We start from the raw sequence: 27,094 nt of genomic DNA, 5'->3' as shown, positions 1-27,094 counted from the left end.
GAGGAATCGGCACATGAGTACCGAAAACTTATTCCACCTCAATTTTTTTATGCGATTCTCTTCAAATTACCCTTACTGATGATATAAATGCATGTTGCCAAGGGCGGCAACCCGTGCCATATTGTTTAAATCGAAATTGTTTAAACAATTGCAAGGAATTGTTATTTTTCAACCGGACAAATTTTTTTGTGTTCTTTATTAAAATACAATTAAAAAGGTCCTATGGCTTTTCACGATAAAGTTAATATTTTTAGAGATATGAATTTTGAAAGGTTCGAAAAATCTTAAAGTTGGGTACTTTTGACCCATGAAAAATACATTAAAAAAATAAAATATAAATAATATTTTTTTTTAAATTCTTTATACAATAGTTAACAATAGCCTTAATTGCGATTTCTAAAAATTTAATTATTTATACCTGTTTTTAATTGTCAATTTCGCGCGCTCACAAGTATGCGTCACTTACCTATAAGTATCGCTGTCTCTCTCTGACTCATACGCTGCGTCGGTCTCTCGGTGTCCTGAATCATTATTTTTAATTTATCTTCTAAACAATTAACTTAATCAGAATTTTTATAGAAAGCAATGTTATCAATAATAAAATTATCTACAATTTGTTCTCAACAAATTTTTTTCTAAAATCAATTTTTCAAAAGTTATTTAAGGTTGAAGCCGAACATATAATTAAAATTACTTTTTTGTCATTATAACAGAAAGTACTTACATAAAATAACTCCTCCAAGCAAAGGTTATACATGTAGAAGTATGAAATAATGGAACAAGATTTAAAAATAAGTATTTATTTATCATCAATGTCATTTTTATATATTATATTCTTACAGTCTTCTGAATCACAACCACATAAAAGTATACAACTAACATTATTTTTTCTACAATAACATGCTTTGGTTTTACAAGCTTTCTTACAATTGCACGGATTTTTAAGATCTGTTGGAAATGACCTTTTGTTTATAAATAAAGGTAGCAAAGTATCATTTTCTTTTTTATATCCGAACTGAGTAAAATCTAATGTTTTATATTGAGGATTTAAAGCTTGTTTCCAAACGTATGTTTGAGCAGAAGCTCTAAGTGCATGCAAATGCAAGGAATCTGATGTGCATGGAATTTTGGGTAAATTAATATTACTACCAAAGCAACGAGAAAAAATTATTTGTCTGGCTTCATCCGCGGTCTTACCTTTTTTACCCAAAATATTAAGATATAAAGTTTCTAAGTCTTTCAACTCGTTCGTACTTAATTCTAAGCCATTGCCAAGAGGGACTAGAGCATCACGATTTTCTTGTATTTTTATCATTTCTAAAGCTTTATTTTTTTTGATCCCATAAAATGTTCAAATACCATTATATTTTATTTTTGTTGATAAAAATGCCTAAATTTCTATGATAATAACAAAAAAGTAATATAAACCAATAAGAAAGTAATTTTAATTATATGTTCGGCTTCAACCTTAAATAACTTTTGAAAAATTGATTTTAGAAAAAAATTTGTTGAGAACAAATTGTAGATAATTTTATTATTGATAACATTGCTTTCTATAAAAATTCTGATTAAGTTAATTGTTTAGAAGATAAATTAAAAATAATGATTCAGGACACCGAGAGACCGACGCAGCGTATGAGTCAGAGAGAGACAGCGATACTTATAGGTAAGTGACGCATACTTGTGAGCGCGCGAAATTGACAATTAAAAACAGGTATAAATAATTAAATTTTTAGAAATCGCAATTAAGGCTATTGTTAACTATTGTATAAAGAATTTAAAAAAAAATATTATTTATATTTTATTTTTTTTTTTAATATATTTTTCATGGGTCAAAAGTACCCAACTTTAAGATTTTTCGAACCTTTCAAAATTCATATCTCTAAAAATATTAACTTTATCGTGAAAAGCCATAGGACCTTTTTTAATTGTATTTTAATAAAGAACACAAAAAAAATTTGTCCGGTTGAAAAATAACAATTCCTTGCAATTGTTTAAACAATTTCGATTTAAACAATATGGCACGGGGTTGCCCCTTGGCAACATGCATTTATATCATCAGTAGGGTAATTTGAAGAGAATCGCATAAAAAAATTGAGGTGGAATAGTTTTCGGTACTCATGCGCCGATTCCTCCTGGACTATTGAGTATTTTATTCTCTTCACACCATTCCCTGTTTAAAATTTTTAATAGGATCCCATCAAAAGCGACAAAAGCCACTTAGAAACCCATAAATTTTATTGGTTTCTAAGTGGCTTTTGTCGCTTTTGATGGGATCTTATTGGAGTTTTTTAACAGGGTTTCTCTAGCCTCGTCGTAACTATGTTGGTGAGTATTTTATAACCCGCATTGAGATTACCAGCCTTTCGGTAGATTTCCTTTCCTCAAAATCTCATTTAGCGCATCCAACAGTTCCTGCTTTCCCTCCTCGGGCATCTCCTTGTAGAATTCTGCAACTAGCCCGTCTTCCCCTGATACCTTCTTATTTCTCATTCTTTTCAGGGCAGCCTTTAACTCTGCTTCCTTGTTATCTGCGTTCGTCTCATTATCCTCTCTGTCGAACAGCTCTTCTTCGAGCAGTGCTTCCTGACCCTCTTCCATCCCTTCCTAGATCTCTTCCGCGTGCTGGATTACTTCTTCACTGGGTCCAGCCCAACTAGGGATGGCGATATACATCGATGTTTTTTCCGGGAAACATCGATTTTTTTTGGAATCGAAACATCGATGATCGATGTAGAATAATGAAACATCGACATCGAAATAAATTTCTACTAAAAATTTTTTAGCGAGCGCTAAAAATTAAAAAAAAAAATCTGAAAATACCAAAAACAGATCGGAAAAATTACAGTTATAAATATGGGAAAAAAAATCTATTAAACACAATTGTTAATGACTTGCAAGTGCATTTTCATAGCTGGAATATGATCTTAGAATTGAACAATTGACAAAATTTTTAAAAAATAGCATGTAAAGAGAAGGTACGAAATAACCATATTTTCGAATTTCAGACTGTCGTTCGATTGTATCGAATTTTTTTAATCTTTAAATGACCTACGCAGTGTTGAATAGATTTTTTTCTCTGATTTATAACTTTAATTTTCCCGATTTTTTTGGTTTTTGAGATTTTTTTAAATTTTAATCATACTCAATCTGAATCCAAAAAATTTTTTTATCTCGATAATTTCGATTTTTTATGATTTATTGCCATTTTTTTTTAGTTTTTTGCTATTTTTTCAAATATTGACGGCTCAACGGGCTAATTAACGTTCAAATTCAGATTCAGTGAATTGAAATACATAAAAGTCATGCTTGATCTGGGTCCAAAAAATTTTATTCATCGCTGTGGCTGCAGTTCTTCGCAATTTTTTTGCCTTATTTAGGGTTTTTTGAATTTTAGTCAAAATTTTGAGGGTGTACGGGCAATAATAATTAAAATAATTAAAAATTATTTCTTTTTACGCCAAATTTGGTTGTAATTATAATTTTTTCGAATTTTTGCGCGCATTTTCAACATCGATGTCTACAATAGATGTTTCGATGTTTTTGTCAAAACATCGATGGTTCGATGGTTAAAAGTTTCGAAAATCGATATTCATGGTACACATGGAGTGACTTGTCCATTGATGACCTGAAATCTCTTTGCTGGCTTTCTTTCTTGGTTTCCCTCTAAACGCGTTCACTGCTTCCCACCACTGTGACATGTTATATTACGACTTTTATTGATCTTAGATCTTTTCCCCTCTAGCCATTCTTCTTTCTTTACTTTGCAGATTTCCTTGTAACTGCTTTATTAGCCTTTATAACTTAAAATTAAATTATTCACATCTGGTGAAAATAATATTTAATTACTAAATTTTATAAATAAATATTATTAATTTATTGAATAATATTAACGAGATATTTAATATTACAAAAATTAATTAAGTTGATCCTAAAAAATTATAATTACTTATTATTTATTATTTTTATTTTTTATCATTAATTATTATTAATTACTTATTTGTCAATGTTATTATTTATTATTATTATTATTTTATATTAAATTGTTTACTGACTAATTGAAGCAGCAGAAGCTTCAGGCGTGTGACTGGCATGAGAATTGGAGCCATTACCGGACACAGAGTTTGAAGTAAAAGCCTCTTGCTGAAACTGAGTAGAATTAATCCCAGAATTGAGCGACGAAGCTGTCGGCGCGATGGGATTCTGCATGTCAAGCTGGCTCTGAGCAATGTCTTGCAACGCGGCCTGGATGCGCTGCAAGAGAGCTTCGCCTTGGCGAACGACTTCTTCCAGCTGCTCGCCGGCTTCCAGGTTCTCTTGCTCGAGGCGGCTGAGACTCGCTACTTGGAGCTCTTGGGAAGACTCTTCGCTCGGCAAACTCTCGATCAGCGTGTCGATGTCCTTGGCGCACCTGATGATCAGCGTCGCGAACAAAGCCGCGTAGTCTTCTTGCGGCTGATGCGGCTGCGGAGTTCCTATTCGGTCGAAACCCGGGAACTTACTCGGGGTCGAGTATTGTTGGAGGATTCCTACGCTGTTGCAAAAGTGCTCGGCTTGCTGGATAGTAAATTTTATGAAAAATTAATTATTAAATGAATTAATAATAATTTATAAGTAATAATAAGAAGTTGAATTATTTAAAAAATAAATTTTAAATTAAAAAATATTTTTTTTATAAAAAAATAATAGTTTATTATTATTATTATTATAATTATGTATCAATTATTATTTAATTATATACTGACAACCTTGCAGTCAATATGTGACTTGTGAATTATAAAAAATTAAAATTTTGCTTTATTAAATAATGAATTTTGTTAAATTGCACTGTACTTTCTTAAATATTGACGTTTTTAAAGATATAAGCTCATCATGATGTTACACTCATCGAGACCTTTCATTTGAGTACCTACATATATTTTTGATATATGTTCCATATATACATATATATAATATATATAAATATATAAAATGTATGAAAAATTGATATGGGTACTCAAATGAAAGGTCTTGATGAGTGTAACATCATGATGAGCTTATATCTTTAAAAATGTCAATAATTAAGAAATTATATTGTATTTTGTCAACTTATGACATTTTTAAAGATATAAGCTCATTATGATGTTACACTCATCGAGACCTTTCATTTGAGTACCTACATGTATTTTTGATATATTTTTCATATATACACATATATAATGTTCATAAATATATAAAATATATGAAAAATTGATGTGGGTACTCAAATGAAAGCTCTCGATGAGTGTAACACTATGATGAGATTATATCTTTAAAAATATCAAAAGTTGACAAAATACAATATAATTTCTTAATTATTGACATTTTTAAAGATATAAGCTCATTCTGATCTTACACTCATCAAGACCTTTCATTTGAGTACCCACATCAATTTTTCATATATTTTATATATTTATGAATATTATATATATGTATATATGAAAAATATATCAAAAACACATGTAGGTACTCAAATGAAAGGTCTCGATGAGTGTAACATCATGATGAGCTTATATCTTTAAAAATGTCAATATTTCTCAAGATACTAGGTCATTTCTTAATTATGTATCCAGAAATAGAGCATTTTTGAACGCAGCTTAAATACTTATCATAATAAATTGACTTAGAAATTTTTAATTGTAATTAATATTTTATAAAAATTAAATGAATTTTCTACAACTAATTTATTTTCAAACAAATTTTTTCCAACCTTAAAACCACAATAATAATAAAAATTTATTTAATAAACAATATTATTATTAAAATTTCCAAAATTACAACAAAAAAATAAAAATTGACAATATAAACACAAAAATAATAATTTGTTTACAAAAACAAAATTACTACTGACAAGCATATATAAAAACAATACCTGATTAACTGTGTCTTGAAGTTGCGTCAAGCGGTCCGCCATTTTGAAAAAACTATTTTAAAAAAATCTCAGAATATTAATTTGTTTTTAACAATAAAAATATTTTATAAAAAATTCCTGTTTAATTGTTCACATTAAGGTTATGTCACATATCAAAACTGCATGGCAGGAAAGCAACGCTCTTTTTTCCCAGCAGTCGGTACATAAAAATAAAAAAACACTAAAACTCTCTAGAAGTAACTAAAAAATTCTAGTAATTTTAATCATGATTCATGATATTTACTGATGTGTTCCGATGTGTGTCTGATGTGGAGCACACATTTCGGTAAAAACTATCAATGTCACAGTTAATAGTTGACAGTAGTAATATTAAATCCAATAAATAATAATTGGTTAAGAATAAATGTCCGGTTGATAATCCAAATGTGAAATAAAAGTACCAAGGATAGTGAAGTTTTATAAAAAAAAAAATAATTTAAATAATTGTTATGTCTAGCTGGACTTGTGAGTTTGAATTGCTGTTAAAAACGGTTGAATAAATACTAAAAAATTATTATTTGATATTTAAACCATAAAGATACTCTAGTAATTATAAAAAAAAATCTAAGATGATGATGCAGTTTTACAAGGAAAAAATACTGTCACCTGGACAACTGAAGCGCTTGTCAGAGCATAAATACAGCTGCTCGAGTGCTAGCTTGTTGGACAGTTATCTCCAACCCTGGTGGGACTGGTTGGTTAGCAAAGTGCCCCTTTGGCTGGCTCCCAATCTTATAACAATTGTAGGACTTGTTATTAATATTGCTACGACGTTGATACTTGTTTATTATAGTCCTGACGCCAAGGCTGAGGTATGTTTATTTTTTTTTTTTTTTTTTTTTTTTTTATTTATTAATAACTTTTCAAGGCTGGTAATAATTAATTAATTAATTGATTAATTAATGCTGGTTTTTTACAGCCACCAAGATGGGCTTGCTTCTTGTGCGCTCTAGGTTTATTTATTTACCAAAGCTTGGATTCTATAGACGGAAAACAGGCCAGAAGAACTGGATCTTCTTCGCCGCTTGGAGAATTGTTTGATCATGGATGTGATTCTGTATCTACTGGTATGTATTGTCATTTTTAATTATCAAAATTAAGTTAGCTGACATCTGAAAATTTTTTTATTTAAAAAATTATTACAAAAAAAATTTTTATTTATGAAAAACTTGAAAAATTGTAAGTGCAATTTTTTTTGTTCTAATTTTATTAATGAAAAAAAAAATTAAAAACGTCGGCTAACTTTGGTATTATTTTTTAATTACACTTTGAATAATGTAAAAAAATTTTTTTGTGAAAATATTAGTTTGCTGCCTTGAAAAAAAATTTTTTTTAATTCTTCAGAAGCTCCAAAAAATTATTAAATTTTTTGTAAATAATTTTCTAGACTTAATTTATTATTTAAGAAAAATAAAAAAATTCCATTTGTAGAAATTTTTAAAAATTATCGAAGAATTTTTTTAATAAAAAATTATCTTAAAAATATTATTTTTTATCAACATTTAAAGGTCAGCGGTTAAGTATTTTATGCACAGTCATTAAATTAGATCTAATAGAATAATTATAACAGAGTATTGAAAACAAATTAGAGAGTTGATAATTAATTTTGTATTTTTATTGTGAATTATTTACACTTGCGTTTTAAATTAAATCTACTCGGCATATTAATATGATAAGAAGTAAATTGATAGTGTGTTATTAAACTGAGGTTTTTTTTTTTATTTATTCTTAAAAGACAATATAGTTATGTGATGTGTGTATTGTTATTTATTCTTGATATTATTATTATTATTATTGTTAATTGATTTTATTCTTTGTTTTTAGTTTTTGTTGCGCTATCGGCATGCATAGCAGTGCAATTAGGACATTATCCTAATTGGATGTTTTTCCAGTGCTTTTGTGCGATGACACTTTTTTACTGCGCGCACTGGCAGAGTTATGTTTCAGGTAAAGTTTATGATTAAAAAATTCTTTATAAAAAAAAATTTTTTTTTAATCGTAAGTGCGGAAAAATAATTTTTTAATTAAAAAAAGATGATAGTATTTTTATTTAGACTCTAAAATTAAATTAATAAACAACTAACAACCTTGCAGTCACTATGTGACTGCCGTGACTTGTGAACTATAAATATATAAAATTTTGCTTTATTAAATAATGACTTTTGTTAAATTGCACTGTACTTTCTTAAATATTGACATTTATAAAGATATAAGCTCATCCTGATGTTGCACTCATCAAGAGCTTTCATTTGAATACCCACATGCATTTTTATATATTTTTCATATATAAATATATATAATATATATATAAATATATAAAATATATGAAAAATTGATGTGGGTACTCAAATGAAAGGTCTCGATGAGTGTACCATCGGAGTGAGCTTATATCTTTAAAAATGTCAATAATTAAGAAATGACCTTGTATTTTATCAACTTATGATATTTTTTAAAATATAAGCTCATCCCGATGTTACACTCGTCAAGAACTTTCATTTGAGTACCCACATGAATTTTTCATATATTTTTCATACATACATATATGTAATATATATAAATATATGAAAAATATATCAAAATTGCATGTGGGTACTCAAATGAAAGGTCTCGATGAGTGCAACATCGGGATAAGCTTATATTTTAAAAAATCTCAATATTTCACAAAAATTTTATTTTTTCAATTGTAATTTTTTAAAGAAAACTTTTGAATTTTTTTAAGAAATTCAAGGACTTAGATAGAAAAAAATTTTTTTTATCTTAAGTGCATATAGATAAAATTTTAATTAAAAAAAAAATTATAGTATTTTTATTTAGACTCTAAAATTAAATTTATAAAAAATAATTATTAATATATAAAATTCAGTCAAGCATAATGATATTTTTACGCACTGATAATTTATTAAATTAATATTATCATTAGTTACTCTTTAATTTTTATGTCAATTTTATAATTTATAATTTTTTTTATAATTTATAATCAATTTAGGTTCACTGAAGTTTGGAAAAATAGATGTTACAGAAGCTCAGTTTACCATAATCTCAATTCACCTGACGTCTGCGATATTTGGCCCAGAAATTTGGATGACTGAGGTTGTATTTTTTTCAATATAATAAAATAATCCCTTATCATTATTATTATTATTATATAAGCCAAAAATTCACAGCAACTATTTGTCATAATCAAAGCACTAAAATCTAGACGAAAGAAAGGTAGAAGCGCAGAAACGTCTGACAATGAACAAAACCCTGGGAGTCGCCGTAAAATAATCAAATTTAACCGAGAAAAGTATTTGTTTACAGATTCCCTACTTAAATGGCTTGCAATTAAAGTATTTAATCGGTGGTGTAACAACCATCTGTGCGTTATCGAGTTTTAATTCGATGTTTACCGTTATTTTTACTGGTGGAGTTGGAAAAAACGGGTCGACTGTTGCTGTAAGTCCACGATGATTAAAACAAAAAAAATAATTAAATCCTGTTAAGAGAACAAATTATGACAGATTAATGAATTATTTAATCATTGTTGAAATTATTTTTATCATATGTTTGCTGCTACTAAAAATTTTATATCCTTGAGGACGGGATGTAGCATGGCATGTCAATACATAATTCCATTTCAACGCCGGCATATGTATACAAATATTATATATTTCTTCTTAGATCATTTTTTTTTATAGTTTTATCCCCAGCCATTTCAATACTTCATATTTTTTAGCCTCATACATGCATTTAGTAATTAATTATTTATTTATTTATTTATATGGGACTTGTTATTTTTAAATGATACTGTATTTATAGATATTTAACCGATAGCCAGTTTATTATGATAGGTATTTAGACTGCATTTAAAAATGTTCTATCTCTAGATACATAATTAAGAAATTACCTTTTATCTTGTGAAATATTGACATTTTTAAAGATATAAGCTCATCTTGATGTAACACTCATCGAGACCTTTCATTTGAATACCCACATCAATTTTTTATATATTTTTCATATATACATATATATAATATATATTTATATATATAAATGTATAAAATATATGAAAAATTGATGTGGGTACTCAAATGAAAGGTATTGATGAGTGTAACATTAGGATGAGCTTATATCTTTAAAAATATTCTGAGTTGACAAAATACAATATAATTTTTTAATCACTGACATTTTTAAAGATATAAGCTCATCTCGACGTTACACTCACCGAGACCTTTCATTTGAGTACCCACATCAATTTTTCATATATTTTACATATTTATATATATTATATATATGTATATATGAAAAATATATCAAAAATGCATGTGGGTACTCAAATGAAAGGTCTCGATGAGTGTAACATGAGGATGAGCTGATATCTTTAAAATCATCATAAGTTGACAAAATACAATATAATTTCTTAATTATTGATATTTTCAAAGATATAAGCTCATCCCGATGTTATACTCACCAAGACCTTTCATTTGAATACCTACATGCATTTTTGATATATTTTTCATATATACATATATATAAATATATAAAATATATAAAAAATTGATGTGGGTACTTAAATGAAAGCTCTTGATGAGTGTAACACCATGATGAGCTTATATCCTTAAAAACGTTAATATTTAAGAAAGTACAGTGCATTTTAACAAAAGTCATTATCTAATAAATCAAAATTTTAATATTTTATATTTCACAAGTCACGGCAGTTTTTAAGTATTTTTTATAAAAATTAATTTGTTACATAAAAATTTTAAAAATCTACATAATTACAGTATCATTACATTTAATTAAACCAGGAATTGTCAGAGCGTATTCACCGGGCTAATATAATCTATTTCCTTCAAAAAAATAATTTTATTATTTTTTCCAATAGAAAAATTTTCCAAAAAGAAGTTTTTTAATCGACGGAAAAAATTTGTTTAGATCCTTGGAATGACTACAATGTCTCAATTGATATCCGGAATTTTTTATTGCGGATTTTTTTTAGTCTTCATAGACTTTGTAAAATCATTTTCGTCCGGTGGGATCGGCAAAAATGGTTCGACAATAGCAGTAAGTGATAAAACTCGCTGAAAAAAAAAAAAAAAAAATAAACAATCTCTGTAGAAAAACTATTAGCAAAAAAAAAATTAACTTACTATTTAATAAAAATCATTTTATTTTATTTTATGTTTTGAGCCATCGCAATGCTTATGGGTATGCCGCTGAAGAATATAAAAAAATCGCTTCCCACCGGAATTAAAAATAATAAAAAAATTTTCAGCTTATTTTTTATAAATATAATTTATAATTATTTTTTTAGTTATTAGTTGAATAAATAATTATTTTTATGTTCAGTTGCCACTCATTGGCACAGAGCTCAAGGTAGTTTCGTTATGGTGCACTGTGGGAATAGCTATTTTACTTGCACAAAGCAGTTTATCTGTTATTCTGGGTGGTGGTGTTGGAAAAAATGGTTCAACCGTCGCCGTAAGTTAATATCACGAAAAAAAAAAAAAAGAAAATGAAAAGAGAGAGAAAGAGGAAATAATTTTTTAAGCACTCAAAAATTTTTTTTCTAATCAAAATTAATTTTTTTAATTATAATTATAATTATAAAAAATATATTACTCTATACGCTACGACATTCCACATTAACTTGATCACTTGAAAAAAATTTTTTAATCACAAAATACTGTTTTAATTTTTTTTTTTTTTTTTTTTTAATAAAAATATAAGTATTTGGCTGTGCTATTTATTTAATTTAATTTGCTTTTTTTTATCTTTTTTCATTTTAATCATTTAATATTAAATTAATTACATTTAATTCATACTTGTGATTCATAATAAATGCAATGTTACTAATTAGTTGAATGAACTGCATGAATTTTTTCTATTTCTTCTTTAATAAAAAAATTATTTTGAGTTTTTTTTTTCTTGTGAATATTTAAATTTGAATATGATTTATTAATTATTTTATTTTGTCCAGGGAACATCGGTCCTGTCGCCGATCATACCCTTCAGCCTCGTCGTCGTGCCGGCGTATATTATTTACCGGAAAAGTGCGGATCAAGTCTATCAAAATCATCCAGCGCTCTATATTTTATCCTTTGGTATGGTAGCTGCTAAAGTTACTAATCGATTGGTCGTGAGTATTTTATTTAATTAAAAAAAAAAATTTTTTTAATTATTTAAGAGTGTTAATTAATGTTATTTATTTTTTAGGTAGCGCATATGACGAAAAATGAAATGGAATATCTTGATACTGCGTTGATTGGACCGTGTATGCTGTTCCTTAATCAATATTTCAATTTCTACTTTGATGAGTACTATGTTCTTTGGTTGTGCTTTGTGAGTATTAATGATAATTAATTATTGGATTATTATGAAAAATATTTTTACAGAAATTTTATAAAAAAATTATTTTTTTTCATCTTTACTATCTTTAGATACATAATTAAGAAATGACCTTTTATCTTGTGAAATATTGATATTTTTGAAGATATAAGCTCATCCCGATGTTACACTCATCGAGACCTTTCGTTTGAGTACCCACATCAATTTTTCATATATTTTAAATATTTATATATACTATATATGTATATATGAAAAATATATAAAAAATGCATGTGGGTACTCAAATGAAAGGTCTTGATGAGTGTGACATCAGGATGAGCTTATATCTTTAAAAATGTCAATAATTAAGAAATTATATTGTATTTTGTCAACTTATTATATTTTTAAAGATATAAGCTCATCATGATGTTACACTCATCGAGACCTTTCATTTGAGTACCTACATGTATTTTTGATATATTTTTCATATATACATATATATAATATTCATAAATATATAAAATATATGAAAAATTGATGTGGGTACTCAAATGAAAGGTCTTGATGAGTGTTACATCAGGATGAGCTTATATCTTTAAAAATGTCAATAATTAAGAAATTATATTGTATTTTGTCAACTTATTATATTTTTAAAGATATAAGCTCATCCCGATGTTACACGCATCAAGACCTTTCATTTGAGTACCCACATCAATTTTTCATATATTTTATATATTTATATATACTATATATGTATATATGAAAAATATATCAAAAATGCATGTGGGTACTCAAATGAAAGCTCTTGATGAGTGTAACGTTAGGATGGGCTTATATCTTTAGAAATGTCAATAATTAAAAAAGTGCAGTGCAATTTGACAAAATTCATAATTGAATAAACCAAAATTTGATTTATTTATAGTTCACAAGTCACAGCAGTCACGTAGTGACTGCAAGATTGCTAGTTAATTATTAAATTATTATGAAAAAATTATAATTAAAAAAAATTTTTTTTTTTAATTTCAGATCTGGGTTGCATTTGATTTTTTGAAGTACAGCTCTCAAGTTTGTTTAGAAATCTGTAATCACCTGAAAATTATGCTATTCAGAATTCCATACACGAATGACTCAGATAAAAATGGTTCTAATAGGTTGCAACGGACGAAATCAACGAAAAAACATCACTGATAATTAAGAAATTAATTAAACAAAAAAAATCTAAATGAATACAATAAAAAAATTTAGCAGGGAAATAATTAAGATTAGCATAGCAATTTAATAAAACAAAAGATCTGTGATCGTACGGAAAAGTGCGTTTCGAAACCTGAAAAAAATTTAATTTTATTAATAAAAAATCAAACTATTGTAAAATTAATTATTCCGGCTTAAACAGTAATTTTATATTTGTATTTAAAAAGCGTTCGGAAAAAATTTTCGGTCTAGATATAAATCATTTATTTATTTATGTTAGAAGAATTTTTTTTTTTATTCTGTTTGGTCGTTCATTTTAATCAAAAATTAATTCAGGTCACAATTTTATTATAATTATTACTTTATTTAATTACTGTTAATTAGATTTAAAAAGTAACTTTTTTTTTTTCACCTAGTAGCACAAACTTACGAAATTATTTTTCAAAAATAATATTTGAAACTCGTTCATTATAATAATACTCTGAATAATAATTACTTATATTTCTTTTTTTCTTTGTTTATGCCAAAATCGTAATGAGATTAGTTTTTTATTAAATTTTACTGTTCGATTGAAATTAAATAAAAAAAAAATGTATTTAAATTATTAAAAACAAACATATAATATATATATATATATATATATATATATATATATATATATATATATATATATATATCTATATATTTCATATCTATTATTGTAAAAATGGATTCAATAGACCACATGTTATGTATGTACAAAATAAAGTTTTTTTTTTTTTAATAATTACAATTATTGTATCCATTATTTGTAATTCCAATTTAATAAACAAAAATTTTTACCTCAATATTAGTAATAATAATAATAATAAATGCGAAAAAAAAATTTTATTCGATGATAATAATAATAATAATACTTTAGAGTTATTATTATTAATATTATTAATTAAAAAAACTTTTTAATAATTATAGCAATAATAAATGCGAAAAAAATTTTTTATTTAATAATAATAATAATAAAAAAGAACAATAAAAAAATTTTTTTTAATAATAATAGTAACTAGCAAGTCGCCCCGGCTTCGCACGGGTATTTAACAAAAATGTTTAAATTAATTATGATGTAATAGAGCCCATGTCAGCAGGAGATAGTGTAGCCTCTGAACGGTGAAAAAATTTTTTAAATCGGTTCAGTACAAACATTGGCTGTACGGGATTCCCCAAAGGGCAGCTGAGCACAACTCAGCAAGGAAAAAAAAAATAATTCAATAAAAAAATTTCATTTAATAATAATAGTAATAATAAATACGAAAAAAAAATTTTTATTCGATAATAATAATAATAATGATATTTTGTAAATAATAAAAAATATTTATTTTATTTTTTTACCTTTTACATTTCAAACAAAAAATCCACTTACTTATTCGAACCCATTATTCGTGTCTATTTCTTGACTATGATGTTTAAGATACTCTCTTGCGACAATACACTTCGTAAAATGACAACTACACGGCAAGTCATGATCAGTTTCATCAGGGTTTAAAACCACCAACTCTAAATTATATTTGCGCCTATCATTATCACGATTTAGCGTGACACGAAACGCGATCGGCTCTCCTTGTTCGACTTGGCAATTATTTGGCAGCGTAATCAGCGTTTGCTTCCAGTGAGTAGGGGGTTCGGAAGGTGCGGTTGATAAAATCAGATCATCATGAAACTCGACGTCCCACCAAATGCAAACTCCCTCGAATTTGCCGTTTTCAGTGGTCGGAAATACTAAATCCTGGCCACCAATAGTATTCAAGTCGTCTGAAGTCGCAGTTTTCAAGTCAATCCACGCGAGGATTTTTTCTTCAGCGATTATGTCTTTTGGATCAACTAAAATTATTTCGGGTTTTGATGATTTTTGTTCTCTCAGTGCTTTACCAATGCATCTATTAAAATAAAAAAAAATAAAAAAATTAGGAAAACGGTTGACCCTAAAGGCCATCCCTGCAACTTCCCGCTAATTCCGTTAATACCTGGCCGCTTTTTTGAGCTCTTCGAGCTCAAAAGTACAATCTGTGTGTTGTTTTAAGCTCTCCGAGCTCAAAAAGATACCTTTTCTTTGCTTTTGAGCTCTTTGAGCTCAAAAGTCTGATAGAAGTTTCATAGAACACTATTTTTTGAATGTTCATACCGCAATAACTTTTGAATGAATGAACCGATTTTTACGCGGTTGGCGGCATTCTACGTAGTTTTTTAAGCCTTATAAATAATTTCTAAGTTTCAATTGGTCAAACTAGAAATTTCGGAGTAACTCTGAAAAAACACTTTTTTCGGTTTTCTTTCGTTCACGATATCTCTCGAACGAATCAACCGATTTTGACCGATCGACGTGGTTTTTCAAGGTTGAGAGCTGATTAGTTTTTGGAATCGATCGGTTGAGCCGTTTAAAAGTTATCCCAAAAAAACCACTTCAGAAAAAAATTTTTTTCCTACTTTTTTTTAGATTTCTCCAAATTTCTCAAAATCTATCGGTCCGAATCGGTTCAAACTAACAGGAAATCTAAGTTTGGCGAAGCCCTTTCGAATGGCACCAACCGCGATGAAATCGGTTCAACCGTTCAAAAGTTATAAGAGATTTACATACTTACACACACACACATACATACAGACATAGTGACACCCTCGCGGGAATAGTCAGGAAAGCTTCCTAGGACCTCAAAACGTCGAGATCTGATGAAAACTCGATTTTCGAAAAACGGGGTAAAACCAATAACTTCCCGATTTTTGAAAATTTTCAATTTTCTTAGCGGGAAGTTAAAAAAAAATAACTAAAAATTAAATCAACAATGAAAATTACAAACAAAAAATCTTTGAACTTAAAATATAAATTAAAACTAAAAATTTAAAGCTAAAATATAAATTTAAAACTAAATATAAATTTTAAAATAATACTCACGTCATTTTAACTCCATAAATATTCTCCCAAAACTCAAACAAACAAGGAACTTGACACGGTACAGCGTACAATTTAGCAATACAAGGAAAAATAAGTCCGTCTGATTTTAAAAACCGATCACGAGCTGTCAAAATAGTATCTAACATTCCTTCGTGAACTAAATAAAAGCCCATCCACTCAGAAACTATAATGTCTACTTTTTCATCTATCTCCAGTTTAATATCCTCTAGTTTACTAGGAATTATTTTAATAACTTCTTTGTAATTATTTTCATCAACTACTTGTTCAATAAGTTCTGATAATTTACTTGCTTCTACTGAGTATACTTTAGCTGCTCCAGCTTGCGCGCAAAAAATAGATAGAATTCCTTGAACAAAATAATTTTTAATAATATTTATAAGAAAAATATTTTAATGAGACTAGAATTAACTGAAAAATATATTTACCGGTACCGGCTCCAACATCCATCACAATTTTGTTATGAAATAAATCTTTTTTATCTAAAATAGCATTTTTATAAGCTGTCATACGAGGATTGTCACTCAACATCAATCCATGGACCTAAAATAATATTAATAATTAATTAATAGTCAACTAAATAATTAATAACTTAATAATTATAATTATTAAAAATGTGCTAAAAAAGTTAGGTTAGTTTTTAAATATTTTTTTAGTAAAAATTAATATATCAGATTTAATTACTTACCTCAAGGTTTTCATAACTCCTAAAATATTCATCAGGAGTCTCCATGTTTGTTATTATTTAATTTATAATATATAAGTTAATTAATTAATGACAGGTTGACGCCGGTATCAATTAATGAACTTGATGTTATGATGTGTGAATATAATATCACGTGTGTACTTATTACATATATACAGTGACGTGTGCTTTTACTAAAAAGTAAATAGTATATAGTATCTCTCTCTACCTTCCATAGTTCCATAGTTAATACCTATAGGGTAAGTGTGGGTATTACTGCGGGCGTAGGTATTACTGCGGATTTTTTTATTTCAATGATAAATAAATAGTACTTGAGCTTTTTAAATTAAAAAAAATTGTTGCTAATAATTGAAACCTTCAAGAAAATATTTGCACAGTAGTTTTACACGTAAGGTAAAAGCCCCAATTATTGACCCAGGGTACCTACCGGAAGCCATAAGGGCGTACCAAAAAATTTTTTTTCGGGAAACAACGTATTTTTACTTGAAACGCGTAGAAATGACAAAAAAAAATTTTTTTCAAATTTGAAATTTTTTTTGGTACGCCCTTATGGCCTCCAGTGGGTACCTCCGGTGCCATAAGGGCGTACCAAAAAATTTCAAATTTGAAAAAAATTTTTTTTCGTCATTTCTACGCGTTTCAAGTAAAAATACGTTGTTTCCCGAAAAAAAATTTTTTGGTACGCCCTTATGGCTTCCGGTAGGTACCCTGGGTGCCATAAGGGCGTACCAAAATTTTTTGCACGCCTCATAGCGCGAAGCGCGTGAGGTTGTGCTTTATACTCGACTCGTCAAGTTCAAGCAATTTTGTGATCTTTAAATGCCTCTATCACAAGCATACTACACTTATACAATGATATAAGTAGATGTACACCGAAAAAACACTTAAATTAAACCATCTTTTAATTTCTAAAATCATTTTAAGTTGCTATTTTGAAAAAAAAAACGTTTTGAAAAAAATTTTACGTGGACGTCCGGATGTCACCCCATTTTGGATGTACCAACGATTACTCCCGAACAAATTGATATTTCAAGACCGGACCTTTTTTATTAGTTTAAGAATTCGATGAACTGGGTCCGTATTTCATATCAGTGGCCTAGTTTACGTATTTTTTTTTTTTATTGAATTTTTATTAAAATTCACTACGATACAATCGTACAAAGCCAAACGAACTTTTCTTATTTGTCACGTGAAAACTATGGCGCCACTTGATCAAGTTAGATTTTTTTAGACTGCGTGCGCATATGACAAGAAAAAAGGGCGCCGATGTTTAAAAAAAAAATAAAAAATACTCTGTAAGAAATTACTTAATTATAATTTTTTTTTTTTTTTTTTTTTTTAATAAATTACACAATTAATTGTTTTCTTAAAAAATGAATGAGCGTTATGAGGCGTGCACTTTTGGATTTTCCAAACTTTTTTTGCATTTCTGCCCGTTTTAGGCATAACTACGTCGATTCCCGAAAAAAAATTTTTAGTACGCCCTTATGGCATTTGTAACTCGATATCTCTAATAATAGTATATTACACACCTGTGGCAAGAAAATGAGAAATGTCTCAGAACACATATATGTTGCCCGAGGCGAAGCCGAGGTCGACATATATGTGATGTGAGATATTTATTATTTTCCTGCCATAGGTTTGTATACTATTTTTCTGTCCGACAGAGGCGGAAAGCGGCAATTTCGTTTAGCGCAGCGGGCCGAAAGTTGCCACTTTCCGCCTGGAGGGCAGAAAATGATTTTTTTGCTCGACGGGCAGAAAGCGTCAACTTTCGGCCCGCTGCGCTAAACGAAGTTGCCGCTTTCTGCCTCGGTCGATCAAAAATAGTATATTACACACCTAGGGAAGTAAAGTAAGAAAGCCTCAGACCACATGTTTGTTGACCTCGGCTTCGCCTCGGCCAACAATTACATTTGATCTGAGACATTTCTTACTTTACTTCCCTAGGTGTGTAATATACTATGTTAAATATTAACAAATATTGTTAACTATAAAGAAATCCATCAGTGTGTCATGACAAAACGTTTTGTAACTCGAGAAACGTTTTTTTATCTTAAGAAACTAATGTTCATTTTGATAAATAAATGAAATTGTTATGACAAAACGCTGTAACTCGAAGAATTAAATGTTTTATTAATTTCCAATGCAAAACAGATACGTTTTTTTTTTTTTTTTTTCATTTCTTTTATACGCACATTCAATCAATATTATTGGCATAATTAATTAAATTAGTAAAATTTTGATGATATCCTATCATTAAGTGACATTAAAAAAACCTTTTTAGCTTTTTTATGACAAAACAGCGTATCTCGAAATACGTCGTTTGTCATAACAGGGCAGAATATGAACAGGCATAGTCAGGTCTGATCATTTTTTGCCGAGCCGGCTGAAAATTGCATGAAGTCTACATGCTAATATTATTAATGCTCATAATGAGAAGAAAACAATAAATAATTAATGCTGTAATCTTAGTTTTGCACGCATCATAAGCGCCGAAGCGGTTGAGGTTGTGCTCTACACTCGCCTTACAAAAATCCAGCGATTTCTTGAACTAAAATTGTCTCTATTTATTTTCTATCGCATTTTTAGAACAATATTTACACATAAATGTCATGGAAAAACACTAGTTTCAAAACTTATGATATTTTTAATTTTTAAAAGACATTTTGCTTTTTAAATAAATAAAAAAAAAATTATTCCATAGACGTCCGGGTGTCAAATGTATGTATGGAAACTGGCGTGAACACGATAACTGCCGAAACACTTAAATGATCAAGTCTATTTTTTTTTTATACGCTTCAGTATTATTTAATACTAAGTCTTTTTGAAAATCACTATCTAATTCAATGTAGTTTATTTATAATTAGCAATAAACTAAAAATCCTTTAATCGTTTGTATATCTATATCTATGTAAATAAGGTTCGTTTACAGTACATGCGCAGTACCTTTTCTTTTCTGGGTGGACAATGGCGCGAAATATTTAAAAATATTTGTATCTTACTTTAATCAATTTTATTATGGGAAATGGGAGGCGTGGCAAATGTACGAAGTTCGTCCTTTAGGGCATCACGGCAGTATGGCAGTTGTGTGCAGACTCTCCGAAATCCTTTTCCTGCTTCCGCTTCCCACGTCCACGACATTAAGCTGGTTACGTCCACATTAATATTCCTTACCCGGTTTAAGTATGCGATTTTAGCAGCTAAAAGTTAAATATAAAGTCGGTTTACGGACGATAGTTTTACGCGATAATTATTATTATTTATAATTAATATTAATTGTTTTATTAATTTATTATTTTAATTAGGGATTGAAAAGTAGAGTTTAAATTTATAATCATAAAGTAAAATACCTGAGCTGCAGGTACCGTAATGGTCCAAGGGCTCGAAAAGACTGTTGATGGACGCAATGATGAACGGGTATAGAGATCTGGCTCCATCATTTTCTAGTTGTTTCTGCATATTTAGAGTTCTAGAGAAATATTAAATTTGTTAGTCATCTCTTACAGTATCTTAAAAATCAAAATTTTTATAAATAGCAAGTTATATTTAACGCTAACAATTATTAATAATTATAATTTTTAAATGAAATTAATTAATTTTACCTGTTTTGCACGTTTTGACACTTGTTGTGTTTTATGATATGTATTTTATTTGTTTACGTTTGTTCTAGATCTTTGATTAGCCAGTGGTGCTCATATATTATTCTACAGTAAACTTTCTATAAAGTTTCTGGGGTAGGAAACTATTCAAAGTAGATCTTAAAGAAGCGTGGCTTATTTTTTATGATCCAATGAATTTAAAGAATGGTAACTCATCAGTACACTGAAATAGTGCCCAGAAAATTTAAATATTCGTTTTATGTTGATATGTAACTCTTGTCACACGAGCCTTATGTATTTAGTAAATTGCAGTTCTTGTTACTCCGTATTGCTCAGCTATGTAAGTTTTTTAGTGATTTTCATCGAGCAGCTTAATAATATCTATTTTTTTATTTCACTTCACAATTATACTTTTTCTTTTATAATGTTTTATCTTTTATAAAGTTAATTTACAGGTGGTCTATTGTAACTTATTGAAAAACTTAGTATGATGTTACCACTATAGAAAGGTCAAAACACGGAAGAGCAAACACCCAGCAGTTTTTTGGGTCCGAGATTTTGGCAGTCCCTTAGTTGTTAATTGGGAGGAGAACTCATGCCCAATTAGCACTCGAGTTTCGGGACTCTTACCCTCTCTCCGGATGTTTCGGAAAATGCTGTGGCGCGGCAATCTGCCTCGAATGCTGACTTGCAAGTATATGTCGCAGGTTACGCACTGAATAGGCATATCTCATGGAAAAACATGAAAATAAAGTTAGCCGACATCTAAAAATTTATATGATTTTTTTTATTAAAGAATTACTACAAAAAAATAAAAATAATTTTTTTTCATTTGTTAAAAACTTCAAAAACTATAAGTGCAATTTTTTAAAAATATTTTTTAGTTATAAATTAATAAATTAAGGAAAATAAAAAAATTAAAAGTGTCGACTAACTTTATTATTATCGGAAAAACACTTAAGATATTTTTAAAAGACATTTTGCTTTTTAAATAAGTAAAAAAAATTATTCCGTGGACGTCCGGGTGTCAAATGTATGTATGGAAACTGGCGTGAACACGATAACTGCCGAAAAACTTAACTGATCAAGTCCATTTTTTTTTCATACGCTTCAGTATTATTTAATACTAAGTCGTTTTGAAGATCACTGTCTGATTCGATGTAGTTTATTTATAATTAGCAATAAACTACAAATGCAATAATCGTTTCGTATATCTATATCTATTTAAATAAGGTCTATTTGCAATACATGCGCAGTACCTTTTCTTTTCTGGGTGGACAATGGCGCGAAAGGTTTAAAAATATTTTTCGTATTCTATTTTAATCAATTTTTTTATGGAAAATGAGATTATGAGGCATGTACTTTTAGGTTTTCGAAACTGGTTTATTAGTATTTTTGTTTATACAACTTATTAATATTTATTCAGGTAATTTGTTTATTACTATTTATACAGCTTTGTTGGATGAATTCGGCTTTTAGGTCAATAAATGATAACATGCTTGCACAGTTATTTATCCAAACTCTGTCCGCTTCGTCATGATCGCAGGGTGACAGTTTTATGGTGACCATCAGAAATGAGTCATTTGCTGCCTCTTCCTGCATCAACATCATTATTTTGTTGACAGTCACATTTATATTCTTCGACTTGTTTAGGTACTCGATTTTAACATTCAAAGCCCGCTCATAGATTTTTCGTATCTCTCGAATGAGTATGCAAACGGTGCACGATTGATTCGGAATTTGGTTGACATCTGTGAAAAAAAAAATTAGTTTTCTGTTATGTAAAGTCGGTTTACGGACGATAGTTTTGCGTGATAACGTCATAAATAAAAATAGATGAAAAATTGCATACTTTTATGAATTGAATTGAATTTTTATCATTTTGTATTGAAAAATTAAAAAATTTTAAATATTAAAAAATTATTCTAAAAAGTAAAAAGTACTTATTGATAAAATTTTAATTAAAAATTGATACAGTTATTTGATAATTGATATAATTATTATTATTTATAATTAATATTAATTGTTACGTCAAAAAAAAATAAAAAATATATAGAAGCTTCAAAAAGAAACTTAAATTTCATTTCTAATAATTTTGTTATTTTAATTAGAGATTAAAAAGAAGTTTCAATTTATAATCATAAAGTAAAACACCTGAGCTGCTGCTGCTAATGCGCAAGGCATCAAAAAACAACGTATTTAACTTGGCGAGGGACGGCATCTCTACAGGCCTGGGTCTATGATGTCCAAGAGGACCATGATGTCCTGTTTGTCCATCAAGATGTCCTGTTTGTCCATCAAGATGTCCTGTTTGTCCATCAAGATGTCCTGTTTGTCCAAGATTTTCTGTTTGTCCAAGATGTCCTGATTGTCCGGGATGTCGTAGTTGTCCAAGAGGTCCAAAAAGTCCTGGTTGTCGTGGTTGTCCAAGATAGCCAAGAAATCTTGGTTGTCCTGGATGTCCTGCTTGTCCAAGACGTCTTAGTGCTGGTTCAACAGGTCTAAGAAGTCCTAATTGTCGTGGTTGTCCACGATTTCCAGGAAGTCCTGGTTGTCCAAGATATTCATGATGTTCAAGATGTTCATAATATCCAAGATTTCCTGTTTGTCTAAGATGTCGTAGTGATGGTCCAACAGGTCTAAGAAGTCCTGAATGTCGTGGTTGTCCAAGATCTCCAAGAAGTCCTGGTTGTCCAAGATCTCCAAGAAATTCATATTGTCCAATATATTCAAAATTTCCTGATTGTGTTTGCATACTTGGTATATCTTGCATATTTAGCGTGCTAGAAAAAATTAAATTTGTTAGTCATCTCTTACAGTATCTTAAATAAAAAAAAGTTTGGAAAATCAAAAAGTGCACGACTCATAATGCTCATTTAATTATGAAATATAAAAAAAAAAAAAAAAAAAAAAAAAACTTAAGTCGTTCAAAATTAATTGCCGAAAAAACAGCTATAGTAGGAAGGTACTGCACAAGCGCCCCTGGTGGAATAAAATGTATATAATATCTATAGATATAGATATATCACCATCCATGTTAATTTTACATGGATATACAGTCAACGCTCTCTGTATTTGACTCGTCCTTGTCTATAAGAGCTGTGTAAAATCGTCAAATACAGAGGAAGAATGTGGCCAAATACAGAGAGCGGTCAAATACAGAGAGCGTCGACTGTATATAGATATACAGTCTTGTAGTTTTCGTTTTTTATTAATCCACAGATTCGGTAGAATCTGGCGCCAAGTTCCGTTCAAATCCGTTGTAAGCGGAGCGCCAGACTACCGACTGTGTTTACTGTAAGCAGAACGGTTTTTTGAGGTTGCGAAATTTTATTTAATTCTACGGTACTTTTTTTCCCTAATTTGTTTATTATAACAGTAATTCATAATTTATTTCACCGTATTAATTAATTTCACGTGCGTCATTGTGTATTTCAATTTTTTTAAAGTCCTAATAAATAGATTTTACGAATTTCATTAAAAGTAAAATATTTTGCAACCACGCACACTAAATACGTTCTAAAATTTTTTTTTAATTTTTACAATCATATCGGTTACTTGGATTTTTTAATTTTTAGTAGATTTTATAAAAATCTAACTATTGCAGCCGTCCTCATGGCGCAACTTTGAAAAAATTTAGGCGTTTTCTGACTCAGTTTGTCGAGCTGAGTCAGAAAATGTATATAGTTCAAAAGTTTATATATATATATATATATATTTATACGATATAACGCGGCTTGTCAGCAAGATAGCGTTTTCAATTTATAACCGATTCTTCTCAAACTCAACATGCTTTATCTATCGATCAAGACCAAGGTTAAGTTCGAAGATGAGCTTAATCGGGCGAGTAATTTGGAAATGACAGGATTTTGAAATTTTGAAAATCGTAAAAATTGATGTTTTTACTACTTCAACTTGATATAATTACTGATCGAGACAAGATATCGAAATTCGGTAAAATGCATCGTAAAGCTCTTTTAATAAGCTTCGATTTCCACTACTCAGAAGTGGTAATAGCCTCAATATTACTCCTTTTAGAATTCGTTTAATGAAACAGTTTTACTGTTGCAGCCGTTTTAGAATTATTGTCGGCATCATAGCTTAACCATGATGTAAATTCAATAATTACGATAATGATTAGTCTTTCGTGTAATGTTTTCAGGTAATTCGTCAGTAAATATGTCACAAATTAGTTCTATATATTGTTGTCTTCAATTAAAATTTTATCCGGTTTCAAACATCTGATTGATTTGCAAATTGTTGTTCCTAAGCAGTTATTTAAAATTTGGTCATTTATAATTCAAATTTTATAATCTTTGCAATTCTTTGAGAAACTTTTTCTTCAAAAGTTCATTTTTTTTCCAAAATTTGTTCTAAATAGTTTTAAATTTATTATTGAATTTTGTTTTTAATTCATAAATTAAGTTATACATTAATAGTGTTATTAGATTATTTTATTAAAAATCAATTTCCTTTATTTGAAAAATCTACTTCCATTTCGGCTGCCGAATGGCCTTTTTTTTTATTTTGTATCTTTTTGCAAAGAAAAAAAAAATTTTTTTTTTCCTAATAGTCTTATGAACGTGGACTTGGCGCGATTTTTTTACAGTGAAACTGTTTTTGTTCGGATTGTAATTAAACGACACTGAATTAATTAACCATTCGCATTCAGTGACCTACAATCGTCGATTAGAATTAAAAAAAAAAAATTTAACTCAAATAATTGATTTTTTCACAAGTTACAGTGTTTCCGGGGTTTCATCCATGACAGACAGGAAAATTTTTTGACCTATTTTGATGTTTTTTTCCGTTTCTATTGCAGTAAATCAATTTTTAGAAAGTATGGAATTAATCTCCATTAAATTATCTCGACAATAGTATGCAAAATATCTTGATTCCGTGAACTAACAAGGCTATAATACTAAAAATAGTTGCTAAAATGAGGCGAAAAAAATTTTTTGATCGTAAAGCACTCTCTGATGCTTCGCATCATGAGTCGTGCAAAATCAAAATTTTTATAAATAGGAAGTTATATTTAAGGTAGTTCTTTCCCAACCTATAGTTTATGCTACTGCTGTCTTCGTCACGCGCTAGTGTTGCCTCTTTTTCGGGCTATTGCTCACTTACTTCCACACATGACTTTATTTATGTACTTTACTAGTTTATCAATGATTTCTCAAAAACTATGTGGTAGGGAATTCCAGAATTTTGTAGGGTAATTATACATGTATTAATCTAAGTAATATTAGTTTTTCGTGAAATTCTTAAAATTTCTTCAATACAAAAATAATAAAACTCGCGGTTTTCTCTCTCTTTTCCCATACCGCCTTTGTAAAAATGTCATTTTCAATTGCAATTATCTTCGGTTAGACGTGGTAAATCGTCTCTAAATTTTAACAGCGTGTGTATTATGTATTCAACTACTTCTTGCTTTTAGGGCCTAACTACCTTAACACTAACAATTATTAATAATTATAATTTTTAAATGAAATTAATTAATTTTACCTGTCTTGCGTGTGTTCCATGTTTCGATACTTGTTGTGTTTTATGATATATATATATATTATTTATTTACGTTTGTCTTAGGTCTTTGATTAGCCAATGGTACTCTTATCTCTGTATTATTCTAGAGTAAGCTTTCTATAAAATTTCGGTCTCTGAAGTAGGAAACTATTCAAAGTGGATCCTAAAGAAGCGTGGCTTATTTTTTATTAACCAATGAATCCAAAGAATGGTAACTCGTGATTAAACTAAAATAATGCCCGGGAAATTTAAGTATTCGTTTTATATTGATATGTAACTCAATATTAATCTCAGTATTAACTCAGTATTAATCAGCTTGGTAATATCTATTTTTTATTTCACCTCACAATTATACTTTTTCTTTTATAAGGTTATAATTTACACGTGGTCTATTGTAATTTATTGGAAATCTTGGTATGATGTCACCACTAGAAAGGTCAAAAGACGAAAGACGAAAGACCAAATACTACAGAAGCCTAGTTGGCTCATCAATCCCATAATAAAATTGAAATGAAATGTATGTGAAACCAATCTATTCGTGATGTGATTGGTTGAAAATATTTATTCTCATTCTGATTGGTTGAAAGTGAATATAATATACATAAACGACACATAAATATATCATGATAATAAATATGAGGCGCGCGCTTCCGCGCGCAAATTAAATTCTAGTTCTAGTGACTTATAAGAAAGCGCTACCCTTACGGAAGCCCGGTAGTGATATGTGTGCAGCAATGGTAGTACACTCTAGGGATGAGCGATATACATCGATGTTTCGACGATCGATGTTTTTTCGGGGAAACATCAATTTTTTTTGGAATCGAAACATCGATGGTCGATGTAAAAAAATGAACCATCGACATTGAAATAAATTTCTACTAGAAATTTTTTAGCGCGCG

At 28.9% G+C, this 27,094-nt stretch overlaps 4 protein-coding genes across 10 annotated transcripts; 1 reads left to right on the top strand and 3 right to left on the bottom strand.

Moving 5' to 3' along the window:
• Positions 1–3,916: 3,916 nt before the first annotated feature.
• On the bottom strand, positions 3,917–6,036 carry LOC123271550 (mediator of RNA polymerase II transcription subunit 21). 2 transcript variants are annotated; one of them, XM_044737908.1, is made up of 3 exons: positions 5,891–6,036; positions 4,021–4,557; positions 3,917–3,956 (listed from the first exon to the last, which is right to left on the bottom strand). In XM_044737908.1, exons 1-2 carry the CDS (start codon positions 5,930–5,932, stop codon positions 4,048–4,050), a joined length of 552 nt encoding a protein of 183 aa, XP_044593843.1. In that variant the 5' UTR covers positions 5,933–6,036; the 3' UTR covers positions 3,917–3,956; positions 4,021–4,047. The 2 variants fall into 2 exon arrangements, with proteins under 2 accessions (XP_044593843.1, XP_044593842.1); XM_044737907.1 differs by lacking the exon at positions 3,917–3,956 and having other exon boundaries at positions 3,981–4,557.
• Positions 6,037–6,165: 129 nt separating this feature from the next.
• On the top strand, positions 6,166–13,443 carry LOC123271547 (choline/ethanolaminephosphotransferase 1). Of its 6 annotated transcripts, XM_044737901.1 has the most exons (10): positions 6,166–6,741; positions 6,849–6,996; positions 7,754–7,876; positions 8,916–9,019; positions 9,230–9,364; positions 10,844–10,972; positions 11,258–11,389; positions 11,889–12,047; positions 12,125–12,250; positions 13,262–13,443. In XM_044737901.1, the coding sequence occupies exons 1-10, from the start codon at positions 6,499–6,501 to the stop codon at positions 13,421–13,423; spliced, it is 1,461 nt and encodes a 486-aa protein (XP_044593836.1). In that variant the 5' UTR covers positions 6,166–6,498; the 3' UTR covers positions 13,424–13,443. The 6 variants fall into 6 exon arrangements, with proteins under 6 accessions (XP_044593836.1, XP_044593837.1, XP_044593838.1 ...); XM_044737902.1 differs by lacking the exon at positions 9,230–9,364; XM_044737903.1 differs by lacking the exon at positions 11,258–11,389.
• On the bottom strand, positions 13,433–17,255 carry LOC123271548 (probable protein arginine N-methyltransferase 6). The gene is made up of 5 exons (XM_044737906.1): positions 17,053–17,255; positions 16,793–16,907; positions 16,347–16,713; positions 14,823–15,336; positions 13,433–13,559 (listed from the first exon to the last, which is right to left on the bottom strand). The coding sequence occupies exons 1-4, from the start codon at positions 17,095–17,097 to the stop codon at positions 14,823–14,825; spliced, it is 1,041 nt and encodes a 346-aa protein (XP_044593841.1). The 5' UTR covers positions 17,098–17,255; the 3' UTR covers positions 13,433–13,559.
• Positions 17,256–20,076: 2,821 nt separating this feature from the next.
• Positions 20,077–26,576, bottom strand: LOC123272284 (collagen alpha-2(IV) chain-like). Its single transcript, XM_044738982.1, has 5 exons — positions 26,178–26,576; positions 22,827–23,455; positions 21,303–21,387; positions 20,424–20,542; positions 20,077–20,273 (listed from the first exon to the last, which is right to left on the bottom strand). The coding sequence occupies exons 1-5, from the start codon at positions 26,195–26,197 to the stop codon at positions 20,077–20,079; spliced, it is 1,050 nt and encodes a 349-aa protein (XP_044594917.1). The 5' UTR covers positions 26,198–26,576.
• Between the last annotated feature and the right edge of the window lie 518 nt (positions 26,577–27,094).

This window comes from Cotesia glomerata, linkage group LG9, assembly GCF_020080835.1.
Source record: "Cotesia glomerata isolate CgM1 linkage group LG9, MPM_Cglom_v2.3, whole genome shotgun sequence".
NCBI lineage: Eukaryota > Metazoa > Arthropoda > Insecta > Hymenoptera > Braconidae > Cotesia > Cotesia glomerata.
Note: the sequence above shows the minus strand (reverse complement) of the source record. Positions and strands in the feature narration are given on the sequence as shown.